At 41.7% G+C, this 20,329-nt stretch overlaps 1 protein-coding gene across 4 annotated transcripts in view; it reads right to left on the bottom strand.

The window, feature by feature from the left end:
* mark1 (MAP/microtubule affinity-regulating kinase 1) overlaps window positions 1–20,329 on the bottom strand; it is a 42,532-nt gene that overhangs the window by 2,947 nt on the left and 19,256 nt on the right. The window contains exons 4-18 of one of the 4 annotated variants that reach the window (XM_085181835.1): window positions 13,545–13,593; window positions 12,510–12,575; window positions 12,175–12,245; window positions 10,540–10,596; window positions 10,197–10,433; window positions 8,795–8,914; window positions 6,706–6,805; window positions 6,510–6,622; window positions 6,220–6,424; window positions 5,356–5,537; window positions 5,124–5,215; window positions 4,049–4,189; window positions 2,314–2,565; window positions 769–795; window positions 76–120 (exon numbers count right to left, since the gene is read on the bottom strand). In XM_085181835.1, coding sequence (XP_085037961.1) covers window positions 76–120; window positions 769–795; window positions 2,314–2,565; window positions 4,049–4,189; window positions 5,124–5,215; window positions 5,356–5,537; window positions 6,220–6,424; window positions 6,510–6,622; window positions 6,706–6,805; window positions 8,795–8,914; window positions 10,197–10,433; window positions 10,540–10,596; window positions 12,175–12,245; window positions 12,510–12,575; window positions 13,545–13,593 — 1,757 coding nt within the window. The remainder of the gene's footprint in view (window positions 1–75; window positions 121–768; window positions 796–2,313; window positions 2,566–4,048; window positions 4,190–5,123; window positions 5,216–5,355; window positions 5,538–6,219; window positions 6,425–6,509; window positions 6,623–6,705; window positions 6,806–8,794; window positions 8,915–10,196; window positions 10,434–10,539; window positions 10,597–12,174; window positions 12,246–12,509; window positions 12,576–13,544; window positions 13,594–20,329) is intronic. The other 3 variants (XM_085181837.1, XM_085181836.1, XM_085181839.1) reach the window with 3 other exon arrangements.

Raw genomic sequence — 20,329 nt, 5'->3', positions numbered from 1 at the left:
GAGAGCGGGGCCGCGGAAGTAGGCAGAGGTGGGTTTCACGTTCTTTGTGAACTTGACATCTCAACAAATTCTTACCTTGGTGTTTCTGTCCTGGCACTGGCCTCTCCCTCACTAGGCACCCTGAAATAAACCAGGAATAGACTTGTTATTCCCTTGGGATCATATCAATACATGCAGCCCCGCCCCGACTCACTACTAAACACCACCCCCATCATGACTGGACACAGAGGGGGTGTCAGGCATCATGCCAGGAAAGAATCCACACTCCTGGGTATCAGGGTTCAGCACACAATGAGGTGACTGTGACGGTCTTTGTTTTGAGGGTCATTCTATTATAGCTCACATTAACCAAATGCATCATCCCATCTACAATACGCTACCTTTCCTTAATCCCCACTGATCTGCAAAGAGCGGAAAAGCGTTTCTAGACAGTCCATTCGGCCTCTGGATTTTTGCCTGGTCTTTTCTGTTAAGCTCAGCCAAAGGATGGGGGAGAATAAGGAGAGGAAAGCTAGCAACTTGAGAAGCAGATATCTGGTGGCTTAGTACAGAAGAAGCTGGTGAGCCGTGAGGTTTGTTTAAGAGGCAGTGGACACAAGGGAAGGAAATACAACTGCATAACAAAGGGTGTCAGTAGGCAAGGACGTGGTGTAGTGGGCAAGTACGCAAGGGGTTAAGGAAACACGGGCCAAGGTCATAGTGGGCACAAAGAGGTTTGGTTTATTTCGTACGGGGGTGACAAGTGCAGCAAGCGTTATGTTCTCCTACCTCTGGGTCGACCTGAAAGACAGAGCTCTAGGCGGGGAGAAAAGGAGAGAAAGCTGTGAGCCTCCACCAGATGGACCAGCGTGAAGGTGCTAACTGCTGTATGGATGACGAGGGGTGGCAGTGTGGATGTGTGATATTCACAGAGGACTGGGGGAAACTATGCAGCATTTATAGTAAACAGGCAGAGAGCGTGGCGCTTCCTTCATTTTTATACCTGGAAAGTTCACATAAAGGAATCCGAACATACGTCGCAACTCCTTTAATCACTTCAGTAACTTTTACACAGAGACACACAGAGTATATCCAGGGATGATTTTTGTTGTGTATCGAGATTTGAATGCATCTAATAATTTGTCCAATGACTGATACCTGCAACATAATTCACCTCACCTCAGCTGTACTTTTTATTTTGTTAAACTTACACAGTGACCATGATAAAGCTAACACCTGGTATTGTTAATGTGAGCCTGTTAGCATGTTTTTACCAAGTATAGCCTTACAGAGCTGCTAGCATGGAAGGAAACTCAAGTCCTTTTCTGAACTGCCTTGTAATCTATTTAAAAAAATAACTGTATATTAATTTGGTGTCAGACTAGAAAGAAAAGAGACTTTCTGATTTAGATCATTAATGTACAGTACTGTGCAAAAATCTCGAGTCACTGCTCATTTCTTTATAATTTGTTTCCAAGGAGCGTTTTGGTATAAATTGCCATCAATAACTATAAAGGATGGCAGGAGAGAGTGTCTACAGTCTTTTGTAAAACATGCTGGAGTCTCCTGTCATGGTTTGGGGCTGCATTTCAGCCAGTGGGGTTTGGGATCTGGTCAATAATGGAATAATTTGCATGCAACAGCATCTGAAAAATGTCTGGTTGGCAGGAACTTCATTTTTCAGTGGTACAATGATCCCAAACACACAGCTAAAGAATACTTGAATAGAAAAACAAAACTGTTATTCAGTCGTGGATTTGCCACCTCAGAGCATCAAACCCAACATTATTTCTACATGGCAGAAAAAAAGCAGCTAACAGCAAAAGAAGAGCTCTGAATGTCCTTTAGGAAGCCTGGAGAAATATTCCTCAAGACTACTTAAAGAAATTACAAGACAGAGGTTGTGTTGAAAAAATAAAAGTGGTCAAACCAGATGTTATTTCCATGTATGTTTGCACATTTAAGTAAATCACTGCACTTGTTTTCCATTATCCAAGCAAAATAGGAAGAAACGAGCGGTGGCTCATGACTTTTGCACAGTACTGTAAAGTTTGAACAAAACAAAGCAGGAAGAACGACTTCCTGATCTGGAAATGGGACTACACCGGGAGCACATGAATGTTTCTCCCTGTAGAACCTGCATTTCCCTTCAATAATAAAAGCACCTTAGCACAAAGGAAGTATAAATTAGTAAAGTATGGCTTTACTTCCTGCAGTTTTGAAAGCGTTGAGCTGTTCTCAGTCAAATATTTGTTTAACATGTCGTTCTGAGTTTGAGACCATGGTGGTACAATAACTGTTGGGTGCAACAACTCTAAGGTACAAAGCACTGACCTGCGGACAAACTTGGAGGTGATCTTGCTAATGATCCCTGTAGAGGTGCCCCTGCGTTGTTGAGCGAGAGCCCCCGTATCATGAGACAATGTGGGTGAAGCTGGAGGTCCGTTGTAGGTGGCGCTGCGGCGGTCTCTGAGCTGGGCTCCGTGAAAAGTGCTGCGACTGGTGGTACCACGGGGGAAACGGTTCTTCTCTGGGGTGCTAATACTGTGTGCAGACGGAGAGGTGGAGGGGCCGCGTGGAGACGAGCTGCAGAATAAGAAACACGCGTTGGAGGAGATGAACATCTGGCACATTTCAGTTTGTACTTTAGAATGAAGTTATGGTATTTCTCGATGAAAAGTAAATTTTTAACGCGATTGCTGAATCTGAATGACTGTGTGAGCGTGCAGGGTAAAACAGCAGTTTGTGACCATCAGACTGTTTTTAAAGACACAGACTGTACATTTAATTGTTCCATTTGCTGAGTGAAATCAAAGCAATGAATAAAAAAAAAATTAACTAGGTGCAAAAATATATCTGTTCCAACAGATGTTTGTAATTTGTTTCTGAAGTGATGACCCAGGGACATTTGCTCAACATTGTGATTCTCATTGTTAAATGTTGAGGAGCAACTGCATGATGATCTGCGAAAATAAACATAATGATTATTTTTGTTTCAGGATTATTTTTGAGCTACAGCTATCAAGGCATATACCAATTCTTACCATTGTTTGGACATACGTACAGCTATTGATTATTATTTCAGTAATCAAGTACTCTATCAGTTATTCCATTGATTAGAAATTGCAACGTTTTGCATGTGTTTAAGAAAAAATAATAATTTATGTGCCATATTAAAATTTTTTTAATAATTAATTTTTTTAAAAGAAAACATTATGTCAAATGCGAGTCAAAAAAAAAAAAAAGGGGGGGGGGGGGTGATAGTACCAAATCTCCTGAATGAGGTAGATCTGGTGTGTGTTCATGATGTGCATGTGTTTTGTGCATGTATCTGTGTGTGTTATATTCTATATTAAGTAAACCTGGAAAAGCATTAAACTAAATATGGTCTTTGCCCCCTTCAGAATCACTCCTGCTTGCTACAGGTATCACTCCAATGAAAAGTAGGACGACTGCTGTCATCCTACAGCAACATGGCTAAGTCGCGCCAGACTTTAAAAGTTTAAAAGTTAAAAGTTCATCTGTTCATCTCACTTTCTACACATGTGCTTTTATTTTAACCTCTGTAGCTTTACTGTAGAATTCATGCTGTGTAAAACAAACGGTGGTGGATGGGAGCAAAGTTCTCTTTTCTTTACAATGGCGCTTGATGAACACGTAGTTTGGTTAATGAGTGCTATCAGCTTTTTCCCAGTAAAGGTTTTAAAGTTGATTATAAGAACGAGCGGTGTCGTTTTGGATGCTAGAAAAACGTTTTATTTCACTCCACCTGAGCTCACCATAACACGATAACAGCTGTGTGTGCAGACCGATTCCGGCTCCACATTAAACTGGTTAGATGGTGACGACTGAGCGCCATACAGTCATGGATTAAACAAAGCACTGAAAGTTTCTTTTATAATTGAGTTATTTAAATTACTTGAATCTTTGCAGCCCTACACTGGAGATTTATTTTCTTCCTTTTTAATTGTAAAATTTCAAAATAAATCTGAGATTTTAAATCATCATCTTGACATTTAACTTAAAAAAATACACCATTGTAATTTCCATCACCTACTCGGCTGCTCACCTGGCTTTAAGCTCTGTGTTGTCATCGATGGGGGGCAGTGTGCTCTTTGAAGGATGCCCTGATGATGACATAGACTTGGTGTGACGAGGTCGTGTGGAGCTCATTGCAGTCGACGGGGTACTCCCTGACACCTCGGTTAAACTGGAGACCGAAGCAGAGTACAGATAAAGATAAAATGTTCAATTCACATTATTTATACAGCATATTCACAAATGTGAAACCACAAGTTTCTCAGGCATAGTGATGCTCATAAGCATGGAAAAACATGCATACACAGTGTTTTCACACCTGCCCCGCTTAAAATCAAACTCTGGTTTGTTTTGCTCCTTGTCGAGGGAGGGCGGCTGGTGGCCGAGCCTTAGCCCTAGCCCATGGAGCCCAGTCAGGTGACACCCAAAGAGAAGACATTGGCGTGCCTTCTTGTAGACCAGGGGTGGGCAATTCCAGGCCTCGAGGGCTGGTGTCCTGCAGGTTTTAGATCTCACCTTGGGTCAACACAACAACTTCAGGACATGTTGAGGAGCTAATTTAGCCATTTAAATCAGCTGTGTTGGTTCAAGGACACATCTAAAACCTGCAGGGACACCGGCCCTCGAGGCCTGGAGTTGCCCACCCCTGTTGTAGACCCACAGGAGGTGCTGTAGGGGTCATGTGCAGTGTGTGTCAGATGGATGGATAAATAGAGAAAGAAAACCTTTAAGCTGAGCTAGCTACCAGGTGTGCACTGCAACTTTGGGCTACATGCCTTCCTGTAGCCAGGTAAGCCTTGCATTCTGGGATGCAGCAGAGTACCATAGACATGCAGAGTGCACAAAATGTAGCAACTAAGCATAAAATGAACCCAATGCTTGCCAGCCCAGATCACAACTCCTCCATCCTGTTATTAGTTTTGTTGCTGTGCCCCAGGCACTTCTAACCAATAAGCAAACTCAGCGTTCTCATGTGGTTTCTAGTGACGCATTTTAGTTCACTTGTATCTTTAAGTGTATGTGAAGAAACCAACACAAAACAGAGCAAAAGTACTACTACAGGTGTGAAAACTGATCTGAAGATTGATCTAAATGTTAGCACGTACCTGCTGTCTTTGCCATTGGGAATAGCTGAATAGCGGTCAGTGGAGGATCGCTCACACACGTATGTGTTCCTGCGAGTCATAGACCCGTTGGTCTGTTTGTGCAGAGAGACAACAAAAAAAAAATTACTGTGGATTATATAAAAAGGACAAAACGTTTTGTTGAGTATTAAACACGGCTCTGTCAAAAGTTGTTTATTCAGGAGTACGCAGTGTACAGTGCCCACTTCCTCACCCCCACAGCACTTGTGGTTTTCTTCCTCTCCTGCACCCCCAGGGGTGAGGCCGGAACATCTCCTTTTGAAGTGCTAAGCTCTAGCCGGCGCGCTCCGTCCCACTCCTCCCTGTGGTCACTTTCCACGCTCAAAGCCTGGCCACGCTTTGTATACGATACCGCCGGCGGCACAGACGGACCCACTAGGAGAGACGCACACACAAACACACGGGATTGGACTTACTTATGTTTAACCAAGCGCGTCGTTATTTCTACACCTCCAACATTTAAGCTTTCAGGAGAAAAAGAACAGACGAGGACAGTATCAAGCAAAGCCAATCAAAGCCAGGATTTATACATCATCGAATCTGTCAGAGGCAGCATCGACACTTTGTTTCTCGAGTTATACAGATACAGAAGCCAAGGTGAGCACATATCAAGCAGAGCTGTTCCCTCCACATGCTTTGAGGTGCTGCTCCTGAGGGAGCTGCAGGAAAGCAGCAAGCCAGAAGATGGCGCCAAACACAATGGCCCCACAAGACTTAGGAGGAAGCTGCTACACAACCAGTGCAGTGTGCAGGCTGAGTCACTGATTTTGAAATTTAAGTGTTGGTTCACTGTTTAGGAAAATTAGACCACACTAAGCAAACAAGTTAGTCTGTCGAGGTTTTAAAGACTTTTTTCCCCATCATAAATAAATCTGAGAGCTCAAGAATGGAAAGTTCCTAAATTAGTGTCAACAGTGGGAAAATGTTTCTGTTGTAAAGCTTATTGAGGTCTATTCAGCAGTGTACACTCATTCGGCCAATCATCAGTGACTGAGAGTAACTTCCCTCTACACAACACGCAGCACTCTCAGAGCCGGGAAGGATGAGGTTACTTTACTTGGCTTCTCTACGACACCACCACCACCACCACCATCATCATCATCCCCACCATGATCACTGTAGCGGCGCTGCTTCTGATTGGTCGAGATGCTGCGCGTGACCTTGGGATGGGCGGGAGAAATGCTGGAGCTGTTGTTGATGTCACTGGTCGGCCGCTGTCGCTGACCCAGGATGCTGTTAGCCAGAGGCTCGCTCCCTTCGAACTGCAACGTGAAGGCGGATGTGGTCACATGACTCACTGCAGAGGTGATGTAGGCGATCAATGAGACGCAAGTCAAACAAACTCACCTCCGGGGCTTTTCTTCCCAGGAGCAGGTAAGTGGCCATGACTTCGTCATATTTTTGATTCTGCAGGGAATCGGTGATCTCATCTTTAGGGAAACCCATCGTCACCATGAGCTCTGAGTGATGGAGTCAGTTAACATTAGAGGCGAGAATCCCAGAATTTTAAATGACAAAGAATGAGATCAACACAAACACACACCTATTCTAGATGAATCACTGAAGTCCGCCTCAGGCTCGATGTAAGGTTTAAGCTCCTCCTCCTCGTGACCTACATTCATCCAGTGGTCTTTCATGATTTGCTGACAAAGAAAGACGGCAATTAAAAATCATGTATGCCTTCTTTAACAGCTCGTAATTAATCAGTTATACAACACGCAACAGGAATTTGACGAAAGTCTGACAACATGGCGATCAATTGTTATTATTACTGGAGAAATCTTTACTATTGAGCCTGGGTCTGAGTGCAGGGATGATATTGACCTGTAAACAATGAGTGTCCAAACACTATTTGCAAAGGAGAAAAACTCATAATCAGTGATGGGAATAACGGCGTTACAAGTAAAGAAAAAAAACAAACAAAAAACAAACAAACAAGTAATGCCGTTACTTTTTTCAGTAACGAGTAATCTAACTAATTACTTTCCTATCGTTACAACGGCGTTACAGTTACTAACAAGGAAACGCGGTCCGTTACTATTTTTCAACAAACAGACCGTTGAAGCTGTGTTCAGCTTACCGCATCTTATATCAGTTGCACGGAAGTAGCTGACTACGTAAGTAATCTGGACGCTGCAGCTTTAAGCAGCTGCGCGCGCTCCTGCGGACGGTAATCACGATCACTGTCTAGCACAACACCTGGAGCTCAGGGGGCAAAACAATCGCATGAGAGCTGCTGTTTGACTGAGGAAGAATAAAGTAGTCGTGGTAAGCCAATCACATGACCACTTAAAGACAAAGCAACAAGGTGAAATATACCAGTTTTTAAATTGTGTTGATAAGCCACGTAAAACCAGAGTCATGATAAAAATGACTCTGGTTTTTTCCTCAATAGCTTAGTCGCGTTTACTGTCTAAGGACAGCGCAGCAAGCACTCTCTGCTTATGAGCAAAAAAAAAAAAAACCAGGGGAAGTTTTAGGAGTGATGGCGAGAGAGAGAGAGCAGAAAAAGAGAGAGCGCGAGTTTTGAGATGTGAGAGATTTGTGACGTTTAGCGTGTTTGGAGTGTGTAGTTAATGTGTTGTCTTGTGTAGTTAGTGTGTAGTGTTGTGGATAGTTTTGCGTTGTGTGTCAGAACAATGAGGCGACTGCTGTCTCCAGGTAGGAACAGGAGTGATACACCTGCTGCTGTCAGACCTGCAGGTATCAGGCTGTGATGTTCTCCTTCATAGTGGACTGAAATTATTGTGCTAGTGGCACAAATAATTTGTGTGGCATCTTACTGAATGCAGAACAGCTGATTGTTCTGTAAATAGTTTGAAATGGTTATTTAAAAAATCAAGGTAAAACCCTTGTGCATATGATTTTAAAATTGACAATTTATATTTGCATTTAAAGTTATGAAATATGATTCATTAAACATGTTTGTGGGTGTTACAGTAAAAAATATAACTTTCTACTCAGATTTTATGTTTTTTGTCTGATTTTAGATCAGTTGTGTTAATACAGTATGTCAAAATGAAAACATAACTAAATTCAGACACGTGAGGTTGTGCTGAAAAGAATGATACCAAACAAGACAAAGTAAATAGTTTTTAAAGGTGAAATGTGGAGGGAAAAATTAAAAGTAGTTAAAAATGGCCAATTATACCCTGGACCCCAGAGAGTTAAACATTTTTTTAAAGTAACGCAATAGTTACTTTTCAAGTAATTAATTACTTTTAGAATATTGTAACTCAGTTACTAACTCAGTTACTTTTTTGAAAAAGTAACTAGTAACTATAATTAATTACTTTTTCAAAGTAACTTGCCCAACACTGCTCATAATAATGAATGCACATCGTATAAGGATTTTGCACAAAAAATTAAGGATTATTTCCATTCCATTTAGTTTTTCTGTTGATGAAGGCTTTAGTGAAATCAAATTTTAAGTCCACTCTTTGAAGAATATCATTCCTCTGAGAGGCTATACAATTAAAACCACTCTTTTGTTTTCCACCAACCAACAGTGGCAATTACCTGCTTCCATGACATAAAAACAATATTCCTCCACATGGTTACGACTGTCTTTTTGACTACTTGCTGGAGAGGAAATAACTGTTAAGCTGCATCAATGCAAACACAGGTATTACCTCCAAACTGCCTCGTTTCACGGGATTGAGCACGAGCAGTTTCTTTAGCAGGTTTTCACAGTCTGTGGACATGTAGAAGGGAATACGGTACTTTCCTCGCAGGACTCTCTCTCTCAGCTCCTGCACACCAAAGTCGCAGACAGACAGGAGGAGAATTTAGCAACAAAGTTTAACAATAAAAGGAACAGCATCATTTTTCCCCATGTAAGCCATTTGAAAGGAGCAGACCCCAGCATAAACAACACAATCGCTCTATAATGTTGCTTATTTACTCATCGAGTGTGCACTCAGTAGCTATTTAGAGTCAAGTGGTGAATGCCAGTCAAATATTTATTCTCCTATGGCTCCGTTTTGGCTGGCTGTGTTCACATGCTGTACTTGTGGCTGTAAAGATATTGATCAATGCGCCTATAACACTGCAGGTCATTCAGCCCTGCTGTGAACATTAGTGAATCTGACTAAATTTAGTCCAAACTGTTGCTTTATTAAAGGAACATTACACACAATACACAGTAAATTCCACCTTTAATTTTTTATGGTTGAAGTAACCACCTCTTGAGCATGTGAACATCATAAGTCTGTCAGAATGGCTCAGATTTCTTTTTGGCCCAACTTCATTTAATCAGGCTTTTTGGAGTTCAAGCTATTTCATACTCAAACAGAATTATTCAAACTGATAAATAAAAGATCTAATTACTGAAACTGTTACAGTTCAGCTATAATTATTTGGACAATAAATATTTTTAATAAAATGCGCAGAAGTTCAGAGGAAAAATTGAACCCTGGCTGATTGGGACCCACACCCATTTTCACACCTTGGCTCAACTGAAGAAGCTTCTTGGATGAGAGGTGAAACGTCTTCAAGCAACTTAAAGAAGTCCAGACGCTTTTCTTTGCAAGCTCCTTTGACTACTTTGACCTGGATGACTGAGAACCTTCACAGACATTTGTAGTTTTACTGTTGGTTTCTGTTTTTTCTTCTTTCTATGCGACTTGTCTCTCAAAAAGCTTTTCCTCACTCTCAGCTGTGATGTGGACAATTAATAAAGGAATTTGTAACTCAACTCGAGAGCGACACCACAGTTGTACTAACCATGACGAAACCTGGTAGAAAAATAACTCCTCCCCTTATGTACACTGTATCAGTGTTTTCTATTGTCTGAATGCACACAACTGAGAATATCTTCAAGACCCAAGTGCAATATGATCTTAACATCAGATGATTACATAAGCATTTTATCTGAAACACACAGAGCACTTTATCGACATGTGGACAGCCAGAGGTGGAAAGTGCTCACAAAGAAAAAACTTTTCCAAGCTTATCACCAGTTGCAACATTAAAATTTCCAAGTAGTTCCTGAGTCAATATGAACTACTTAAAACAAACAAAACAGCTGCCCACCTTTAGGTTCTGTCCATCAAAGGGCAGTGAGCCGCTGACCAGTGTGTAGAGGATAACCCCTAGACTCCAGACATCCACCTCTGGACCATCGTACTTCTTCCCCTGGAAGAGTTCGGGAGCAGCGTATGGCGGAGAGCCACAGAAAGTATCCAGTTTGCTGCCCACAGTGAACTCATTGCTGAAGCCGAAATCAGCTATCTTGATGTTCATATCTGCATCTAACAACAGGTTCTCTGCCTGCAGTGAAGAGAAAAAGAGGCAAAGCACACCGTGGACTGTCAACACCGACAGGAAGTGACTGATGTGGATAATCGTGAGGAGAAATTGTCTCACAATCTTTCACCTTTAGATCTCTGTGTACTATCCTCCTCTGGTGACAATACTGCACTGCAGACACAATCTGAAATATTAAAACACACAAAACAGGCATCATGACAGTAATTAAATACATGTACAATATCATGTATGTTACATAGAAATGCACACAAACTGCAGCCTTTTCTTTATTGATTAATCTACCGGTGTTTGTTCACAAACTGTTTTTGTTGGACTAGCTGGTGATTCTAAGGGCGCTTTCACACCGATAGCTTGTTTACTCCGAATCAGTTGATGAGTTTGTAAACTAGCAGCTTCATCCCAGGGTTTGGTTTGGTTTCACACAGACAAAAATCCAAGTGAAATCCAAGTGAACCAAAACGCATCACAACAAACCACGTGAGAACATTCAGCGCACTCATTGGCTGGGGCGGGAGCAAAAAAGGTATATACAGGAAGAAGGCGTTGGGTGAGAAAACTGAATTTACGTTCATTTCAGTTAGTTGCTAGCCCTTTGCAGACCTTTGCACATTTATAGTATCTTCCTGCAGTTAGAATAAAAAACAAAACAAAAATAATTTTCTACGGGATTTTTTTTTTAACTTAAACTTGTAACATACACCGGGGTAGTTGGTTCAGATCGGGGTCGGATTACGTTCACACCATAAATGAACCGTTCTGGAATTTGTTTGGAACCGTTCCAGACCACCTCCCCCCAGTTGTCACGGTGCGGTTGTTTTGTCTGATCACACCTGCACAAACTAACCGCACGAAAGGGGAAAATTAACCAGAATCAGAGTTTGATTTCCACAGGTGTGGAAACCCCCTAAATTAGCCACAGATGTGAATATAACTGCAAAAGACTAGCTACCTGATCAGGTGCACCTCGCCTCTCATGCTATGCCAGCTGGAAAAGGCTTCAGACCCTCCAGTGAAATTAATATTTGAATTAGCAGTTAAGAAAAATAGAAGACTGGATATTGTATAAGATTTTTGCAGTGACATTGTTTATCTCAAACCGTGAGACAAACAAACAAAGAGCTTTCATGCAAGTGAAACATTTTATTAGTATTTGCACATGATCTTTAATTTGGCGCTTTTTTTAAACTTTAGTATCACTGGGCTGTTTTGAGCTTTACTTCAGGTTTATGACTTGTATTTGTGAAGTTTTTGAAAATCCTAATGTCTCTCATGCAGAGACCGCTGTTACTGTGTGACGACACAGGCTTACAGGCTACACGCAGGCTAGCATGTCTAAGGCTTACAGATTTAGACACGCTAGCACAGAAACGACATCAATCAAACAGAAAACCGGCTATTATTTAAAAGAGGCCACAAACCTGCATGCACTCAGACATACATGAACACATCTGGATTTTGACCCTGTCGACGTTACACCGAAGGAAAAAAATAAAAAAAATAAAATTGAATTCTGTTCACTTTCAGGCCAAGCATGAAAGGAAACTAGTAATCCACAAACTACTGTAGATGCCTTATTGCTCCTGCAGCACCACTAGATGTCAGAGCAGCATCTAAAAGGAAGTTGTTCCCTCTTTCCTCTGCAGTCGGTGATAAAGCTTGATCTTGGTGCATGCAGTCTTCTCTCAAAAAACAGTAAAGGAATGACGACAGAGGCGTGAGCGCTGCGATACTGATGACTCACCTGTCTGAACTTGGCTCTGGCCTCCTTCTCCTTCATTCTGCCGTGAGCCACTAGATAGTCAAACACTTCACCTGTAGAAAGAAGAAATATATAATTATCAATAAGTATATTGATAAAAATCCCATCATAATAACCATGTACTAATGCTTGCTTTGAGGTAACCCAACAAATAACATGTTTAATATTTAATTTGAAATGGTGACTAGCTGGAGTGACAGATTTATAAATAAGCATTTTTGCAACGAATATTAGAGTTAGACTAACACAACAGTGACACTCGGAAAAATTAACAAAATGTCACCTGTTTGGTGGACATGAATTAATGCTTCACTTACCACCACTGGCATACTCCATCACCAAATAAAGAGTCTTCTCTGTTTCAATCACCTCAAACAATTTCACTGCAGGAGAAAGTGGGGAAAGGAGGCAGAGATGAAGTAAATCAAAAGCTAATTGAAGGTTGTGATTTGGTGTAAGCTGAGCTTGCTGGTCTGGTCTATCCTAATGCAATAAAACTCTTAACAGAGTCTGAATGGTGCCAGCATGGTACAAAGTGGCATTAAACCATTTGCTAACTATGCTTCTACTTTTGTACAGTCAGATCAAGATGTGATCATTTCTTTATATTTTTCTAGGAAAATGGGAAGCAGGTTCTGCGATTTATTTAAACAAGTTCAAACACACAGTAGATAAGACAAAACAGAGTTTCTGCAACTCTAAGGAGCCTAAAAGTCAATATTTGGTATGACTCCCTTCATTCTTTAACACAGCCTGAACTGTAGTTTAAGTAGTTGTCAGGAATATTTCTCAAGACATCTTGATGGACATTTAAAGCTCTTCTTTGGATGTTGGCTGCCTCTTATTCTGTTTCAAGTTGATCCCACTCTGCTTTTTCACCCAGACTCTGGGGAGGCCAACATGACTGATAGTGTTCCTTTGTCTGTTTTTCTATTCCAGGTATGCTTTTACTGTATTTGGCAGTGTTTTGGGGATCACCGTCACGCTGACGAATGAAAACCTTTGCTTCAATCAGACACTTTCCAGGTGATATTGCATAGCATGGAGGAGATTTCCCTGCAACCAATGTTCCAAGAAAAACTTTAAAAGACCTTAAGAAAGCCTAGAGAACTATTGCTCAAGACCAGCTAAGAAGAAGAAAAAAAAAAAAAGAGGTGTGGATCATGAGTTTTGGACAGTATTCTAAGTAAAAGAATAATTTGCAGAAGGAAAGTACAATCTTATCAAAGTGTGAGATGTTTTCATGGATAAGGCAGTAACTTAATGGGGATCACTTGTTACACAGTGTGCTTTCACAGGGAAATACTAATCCAAACTCACTGAGGGTCTTGCAGGTTGCCGTTTGGGCTTACCTATATTTGGATGATTCAAAATCTTCATTATTCTGACTTCCCTGAAGAGCTGTAGAGACAGACAGGAACATTTAATGCACCCACAAACATGTCAAATGAAATTACAATCAATGAGCACTTAGTGTCAGCTCGGGCTCTGCTGGGAAAGCACTTATTAAGCACTGATTAGAGGAGTTAAGTGAAGGGAACTCAGCCACAATAAATTACACGCATCTACGAAACCATAAGAGAACCTGAGGATGACAGGACAACTGGACTGTGTTAAGCAACATGGCGCAGCGACAACATTGTGCTAAACCCTGCCCTACGCAGACAGGGTAGAGAATTACATCTCCACCAACACGCTGCAGTCCAGCAAGCCAGCCAATCGGTTGTCCAAACAGCCAGTCAGCAGCATCGCACGCACAGCCAGCCACTGCAGAGAGGCAGTACACAGGCTCAGAGCCAGTCAGACATCTGCTGCCTAATGTAATCATCTTAGCATGCAAAAAAGATGCAGAAATGATGCTGATGCCTTAGTCACATAACTGTAGAAAACAAAATGTAGAAGAAGGTTCCTCTACTGCAGAGGGAGAAAGTTTCTATCCAGCCACAGGAGGATAAAGGAAAATCTAATTTCTCTGAGCCCCCCTGTGCAACATCTGAGTGATGAGTCAGAAAGCAGAATCATTTAAAACTCAGTCTTGGCACAGCTGTTTATGTCAGACGAGCTTCTGCAGCCACTTAGAGGTGCTGTTGAATCGTCTACATTCTGCCGAACACAACCTCAGCAGAGCTCTGCTGAGGTTGTGTTTGAGTGTTAAATTTCAATGCCAACACGACTGGGATTTCACACCTGAGGCAGAGCACAGATTTTTGCCATTTGCTGGCTTCGACTCAGTGAAAACTGAGCGACGCTTTGATCCACGGTCTTTTCTAAAAACGAGGAAAAATATGTCGTTATCGAATGTGTCAAATTAAACGAAGAGAATGGATACTGTACTGTGGTGTGTGTGTCTACATGAGCGTGTTTGTTCGACTTCTTTCAGTGGCCTTTTAGGTCTTACATAAGGATAGTCTATGTTTCTAGGTCATCAAACACAGCTATTACACCAGTGTGAGCAGGCCTGACTCTGTGGGACCTCTGAGCCACAGTCTGGTTCAACAACATGCAGGTACTCACTCTCACTCTAATTCTTTCTTTGGGTCCCTGTCTCTACTTGCTCACCTGCCTCACTTTTTCTTTTCTTCCTCTCATAACATCCAAAAAACACACCCACGCCCACACACGAATAATGCAAGAAAAAGTCTCAAGTTTTCTTAAACCTAAACAACACTTTCCCCCCCCCAAACAAGTGTGGTTTGAAGACTAGCATAGATTATTGCCCAGTGGCACAGAGCTCCGTTGTTGTCCGGAAACTATTAAAACCACATCAGTAAGGCACACTCTGTGACATTTTCCCTCATTACAATGTAGATGGGCACTGTAGTTTATTCAGAGGCAAGCCCACACTCCTCCCACTGCTCTAAATGTTCTGTACAGTACAAAATAAGCAATCCAAGACATTTTTTTTGTAAATAAATCTTCATCATAAAGTTTCAAAAATGTCCTTTTCATTGTCATGTTAATGACATTTATTGACAATAGCAAAAAAATGTAATTATATTTCATCCCTATTAAGTAAGCGAGCTTCTTTGGCGTTTCATGACAAATGACAGTAATACAGACATATCTGAATTTCATTTTATAGCTTTTCACTGTTTTAATTATCAGGCCCAAAAGAGATGCACTGGCCAGCTGAGCAGCACCAAAAGGCCACAGAAAGACCACAGAAGACAACTAAACCGCATGCTAAAAGAATTATTTCCATTATTAAGAAGAACAACTTCTCAGCAAATAACCAAATCAAGAACACTCCTGAGAAGGCAGATGTATAACTGTCAAAGTCTACAATGAAGAGACGCCTTCATGAATGCAAATGTAGAGGATCTACAAGGTGCAAACCACTGGCTACACTCAAGAACAAGAAGGTCAGATTAGACTTAGGCAGGTCATACCACATGACCTGTCTAACATGGTGGAGGCAGTGTTATGCCGTCAACACGTATGGCTGCTAGTGGAAGAAGGTCACTGTTGGGTCGCCGGTGTTTATTGATGATGTGACAGCTGATAGAAGTAGCAGGATGAATTCTGAACAAGTGCACAAGGCGATACTCTGTGTGCTCATTTCTGCTCATTTCGCCAAATGCTGCAAAACTGAATTAACAGCACTTTGCAGTGGGAATGGATAACGACCCGAAGCACACTGCAAAAGCAACCTAAGAGTTTCTCAAGGCAAAGAAATTGGATATTCTTCAATGCCCAAGTCAGTCGTGTGATCTCAACTCAACAGAGCATGGTTTTCAGGTACTAAAGGCAAAACTGAATGCAGATCGACCCACAAACAAGCAGAATCTGAATGTGGCTGCAGTGACGGGCCCTCACAGAGGATCTCATGGGAGGAAACAGCGTTTGGTGATCATTAGTGACTGACTGCAAAGGATTTTCATCCAACTATCAAAAACAGTCCTTATATCTAAAATTACGTTAGTTTGTCCAAATACTTGTGGGCAACTATGTATGAAAATTAAATGGTTTATGGGAAATTTTTGTTAAACATCTTTGCATTAAAGCTGAAAGTCTGCACTTCCATTACATGTTGACTGATTTCAAATTCACTGTGCAAAAACTTTTAGCATCCCTCTCATGGCTTTGTACCTAATCTGTGTGATCTATTTCTGTACTAATATGAAAACACAGTTTACAGCATATTAACATGCACAAATATAGAGTTCCTACAGACTGAGTGTATGGTGTTCACTTGTACGATATATACGCTCACATTTATACATTAATGCAACTATTTGGAGATTGACATTTTAAAGGAATGTGTGCATGCAGATTTTAAAGCCTGAATTTGTTATGGGACAAAAATCTTCCTGATCCAAGTGCCTCAGAATGGCAGGCCATCAACTGGCATGTTGGCCTGAGAGGTTCCCCCATGGTAACAAAGTCAATTAGAGTGGAAACACACTGACACAATAACCAGAAGATCTACCGCACTACACAAGAATAAAAACAACCCCCACCACCCCCCCCCCCCCCAAAAAAAAGTTACAACCTCCGATACACATCCATCCATGCACGTGCTTTAACATCTGATGCATTGGTCAAGACAGAAAATCTGTAATATTCTGGATGAGTGATGAATTATAGAGGCAGTGCTTTATCTCAGTCTCTTATCTCTTCCCGTCTCTGCCTTGTTCCGCCTCTCTTTTTCTCTCTCGTTTGCGTCATTGCCCTAAAGCCCCTCACATGGGAAGCACGCGTGCAGCCACTTGGAAACAAAAATTAGAACAAATCTGAGAAGGGCAGTGGAAAACGACAACAACAAACACTGTGTCTGTCGATATAAGTTCAATAAGGATGTAGCCACCATGCAGGCTGACAGGAGATAATGAGTTAGTGGTCTTTGATCCAATCTACTATTAATATCAATAATATCTACAGAAACAGGAAGGGGGGGGGGGGGTGTCACAGCCTGGCATAAAGCAGATTTTCAGGTAGACAAGGATTACAGAAAGAGCTACAAAAATAACAAATTTGCATCGCACACATCATTTGCAATGCGGTTGAATCTCAGTAGTCTGTGCCAGTGACCTACTTCCAGCCACCCAGAGGCACCCAGTCTCCCAAACTAGCCTTAATTACAGCAGTCCCCATACAGAAGGAGCAGATATCAGACTGGGAACACTTACAAGAACTGGCTGGACTATTTCAGTCACAGCAGCACAGCTGCTCATTCAACATGGAGATTATTGATAGGATGAGTAGTCTGGAAGCCTGGAAGCCCTCATCCCTCTAATGGGTACGTGCGTGCGTGTTTAAAGTGCTCAAATATTACTTCAAACCACATATCAGTAAATAACCATAGCTTTCTGTTTTTCCAAGAAAGACAGTGAGAGACAAAGACAAACAGACAGGCATCACTGATATTCAGGAAACAATCCCATCCTCGACTCCCAAGGTGCTAAAACCCAACAAGAAAAGGCACACATCTTTTTCAATCACTCTGCATCTATGAGGCACTCATTATTCATAATCCACAAAACCAAAACTCACTTTACTTACACCAAACTCATTTTAACGCTTGTCAAATATGTCTTATGGAACAGAAAATATCCACAAACATGTAAATCTGTGCATATCTTAGCCAGCGTTTCAGTTGTGTTATGATTCACCTCAAACACAAGTGCTGCCCGTCCAATCACCTTCCGCTCATCTGAACAAGACCAAAGCTTCGCTAGCCCATAGGCTCAACAGCGTTTCATTGGCTAATGCAGAATGGCAGGCACAAGACAGACATCAACAACACCCATTTACAAGAGCTTGACCCCATAGTGAGCTTTTTGTACAATACACAAACAGAGTCACCGTGTATTGTTCGGAGCAGTTTCTCACACAGTCACACTCGGATATAAGAGTGAGGGTAAAGGTTGGTACTGCAGCTTTGAGCCATATTAAAAATAATAACTAGAGAAGCTGCCAGTGTTTCTGGGGTTTAATTTACCCTCTTCATGTTCTTCAGTCTTTTACATGTCATGTGTAACAGAAGAGAACCACATGCCAATCATGCAACCTTCCATATTTCACTGGCGTCTTTTAAGCGATGAAAAAGAAAACAACTCTTATTTACAGATTACAAAGAGAAAGCGCTGGGATGATGGGATGAGCGCAGCGTTTGCTCGGAGGGGATTAGCGGAGAGGCCTATTTTAGGGCTAAAATGCCTAAAACCATGACAACGTCAACAACCCTGACCACAGATGACATGTGATGCATTTCCTGTGGCGAATCTCAGGAGGTGCTTTGGATGCTAAGCTGACCTCATTTCCTGTTGGGGCTGAAACCACCTCAAAGTCACATCAGGGCCAATGGGCCATAAAGAAAAAGAGTGGAGGTTCGCTGTAACCTCATGACTCATTTTGGCCTCTGCTAACCCCTCTTTAAAATCAAGTGATCGGGACACTGTGGGCTCACACATAGATGCTTAAGAAAATAAGTGTTAAAGTGCTGTTTGATGTGAAATAAAGTTAATTCTAATCAGAGAGGACGCTAGCTACACTAATGCATAAATGTGTGCATAATGTTGCCAAAAGTGACAAATGAAATCCCCAGAGATTCTGCCAGCTAGAGCCTTCTGCATAAACCAAATATCTTCTGCTTATGTCTCTGTGTGTCATGCAGGTTTGCGTGTATCTGCATGCGTGTGGCAGTAAAAGATCTGACAGGGCGATGGTTGTGCCTACAGTGCCAGATGGTGAGCCCACAGCCGGGCTCCTCTGAGACCATAAAAAGAAATATTAGTGGCATTTTGACAGGCTAACATGAAAGAGTGGCAGGGAGTGTAGGAATAATGTGGCCCAATCAGGCATCTCAAACCTCAGTCACCCACACTGAAACAGAGTCAGCATGAATGGCTCAAATTTTCTCCATGTTTGCCCTGCGTACAAAAGGTCTAATCAACTCCAGATCAGATTTTTTTTTTTAATGCACTGGACAATCCTTCTCGATCCACGTATTTACTGTTGCCTCCGGATATAGTTTACTTAGCTATGCAGACCAGCATTTTAACCATGAAAATCTACATCACACGATAATCAATTTGTTGTCCAGGCAGCTGTGTAGCAAAAATACAAAAACTACTATGATACCGATGTCAAAAGGGGGGAATTTGTGTATAGCTGCTTAAATTTTGCATCTACTCATTGGTGAAGGGTCATAGAGCAGCCCAAACAGCCTCAGGCATTACAGTAAAATTCAGTCTAGACTTCTAATTTGAAGGGTACCTCCAACAAAATCACTTATTTTAATATACTCACTTTATTAGGTAGACACAAATTCCATTGCTCGCTAATGCAAACATGACATCATTAAATCAAATGGCAGCAACTGTGAGCATTTAGGACATTCAAACCCAGCATAAGAATGAAGAAGAAAGGTGATTTAAATGACTTTAAATGGCCAGAAGACAGACGAAAAGCGACATTCTGTCTTGAGCTGAATGTAACAGTAACTCAAATAATCACTCGTTACAACCAAGTTGTGCAGAAGAGCATCTCTGAACGCACATGTCAGACCTTGAAGGAACTGGCTACAGCAGGAGAAGACCACAGCAAGTTCCACTCCTGTCAGCTAAGAACAGGAACCTGAGGGTACAATTTATACAGGCTCACCAAAATCGGACATTAGAAGATTGGAAAAATGTTTTCTGGTCTGATGAATCTCGATATCTGCTGCAGTGTTCAGAACCTAGGGTTCAAATTTAGCATGAACAAATGCCACATGTCAGTGGTGGTGTAATGGTGTGGGGGATATTTCGTTGGCAAACTTTGGGGTCTTTAATACCAAATGAGCATCATTTAAACACCACAGCATAGCTGAGTATTGTTGCTGACAATGTCAATCCCTTTATGACCACAGTGTAGCCATGGTCTGATGGTTGTTTCCAGTGGGATAACGCACCATGTCACAAAGCTCAGATTTCTTGAACATGACAGTGAGTTCACTGTACTAAAAAGGTCTCCACAGTCACCAGATCTCAATCCAATAGAGCACCTTTGGGATTTGGTGGAACAGGAGATTCATGGATCCTGGATGTGTGCTATCATGTCAATACAGACTAAAATCTCTGAGGAATGTTTCCAGCAGCAGAATTAATGGTTCTGAAGACAAAAGAGGGTCCAGCTAAGCGCTAGTAACGTGTAC

The sequence above is a fragment of the Neolamprologus multifasciatus genome, chromosome 13 (assembly GCF_963576455.1).
Source record: "Neolamprologus multifasciatus chromosome 13, fNeoMul1.2, whole genome shotgun sequence".
Classification (NCBI taxonomy): Eukaryota; Metazoa; Chordata; class Actinopteri; order Cichliformes; family Cichlidae; genus Neolamprologus; species Neolamprologus multifasciatus.
Note: the sequence above shows the minus strand (reverse complement) of the source record. Positions and strands in the feature narration are given on the sequence as shown.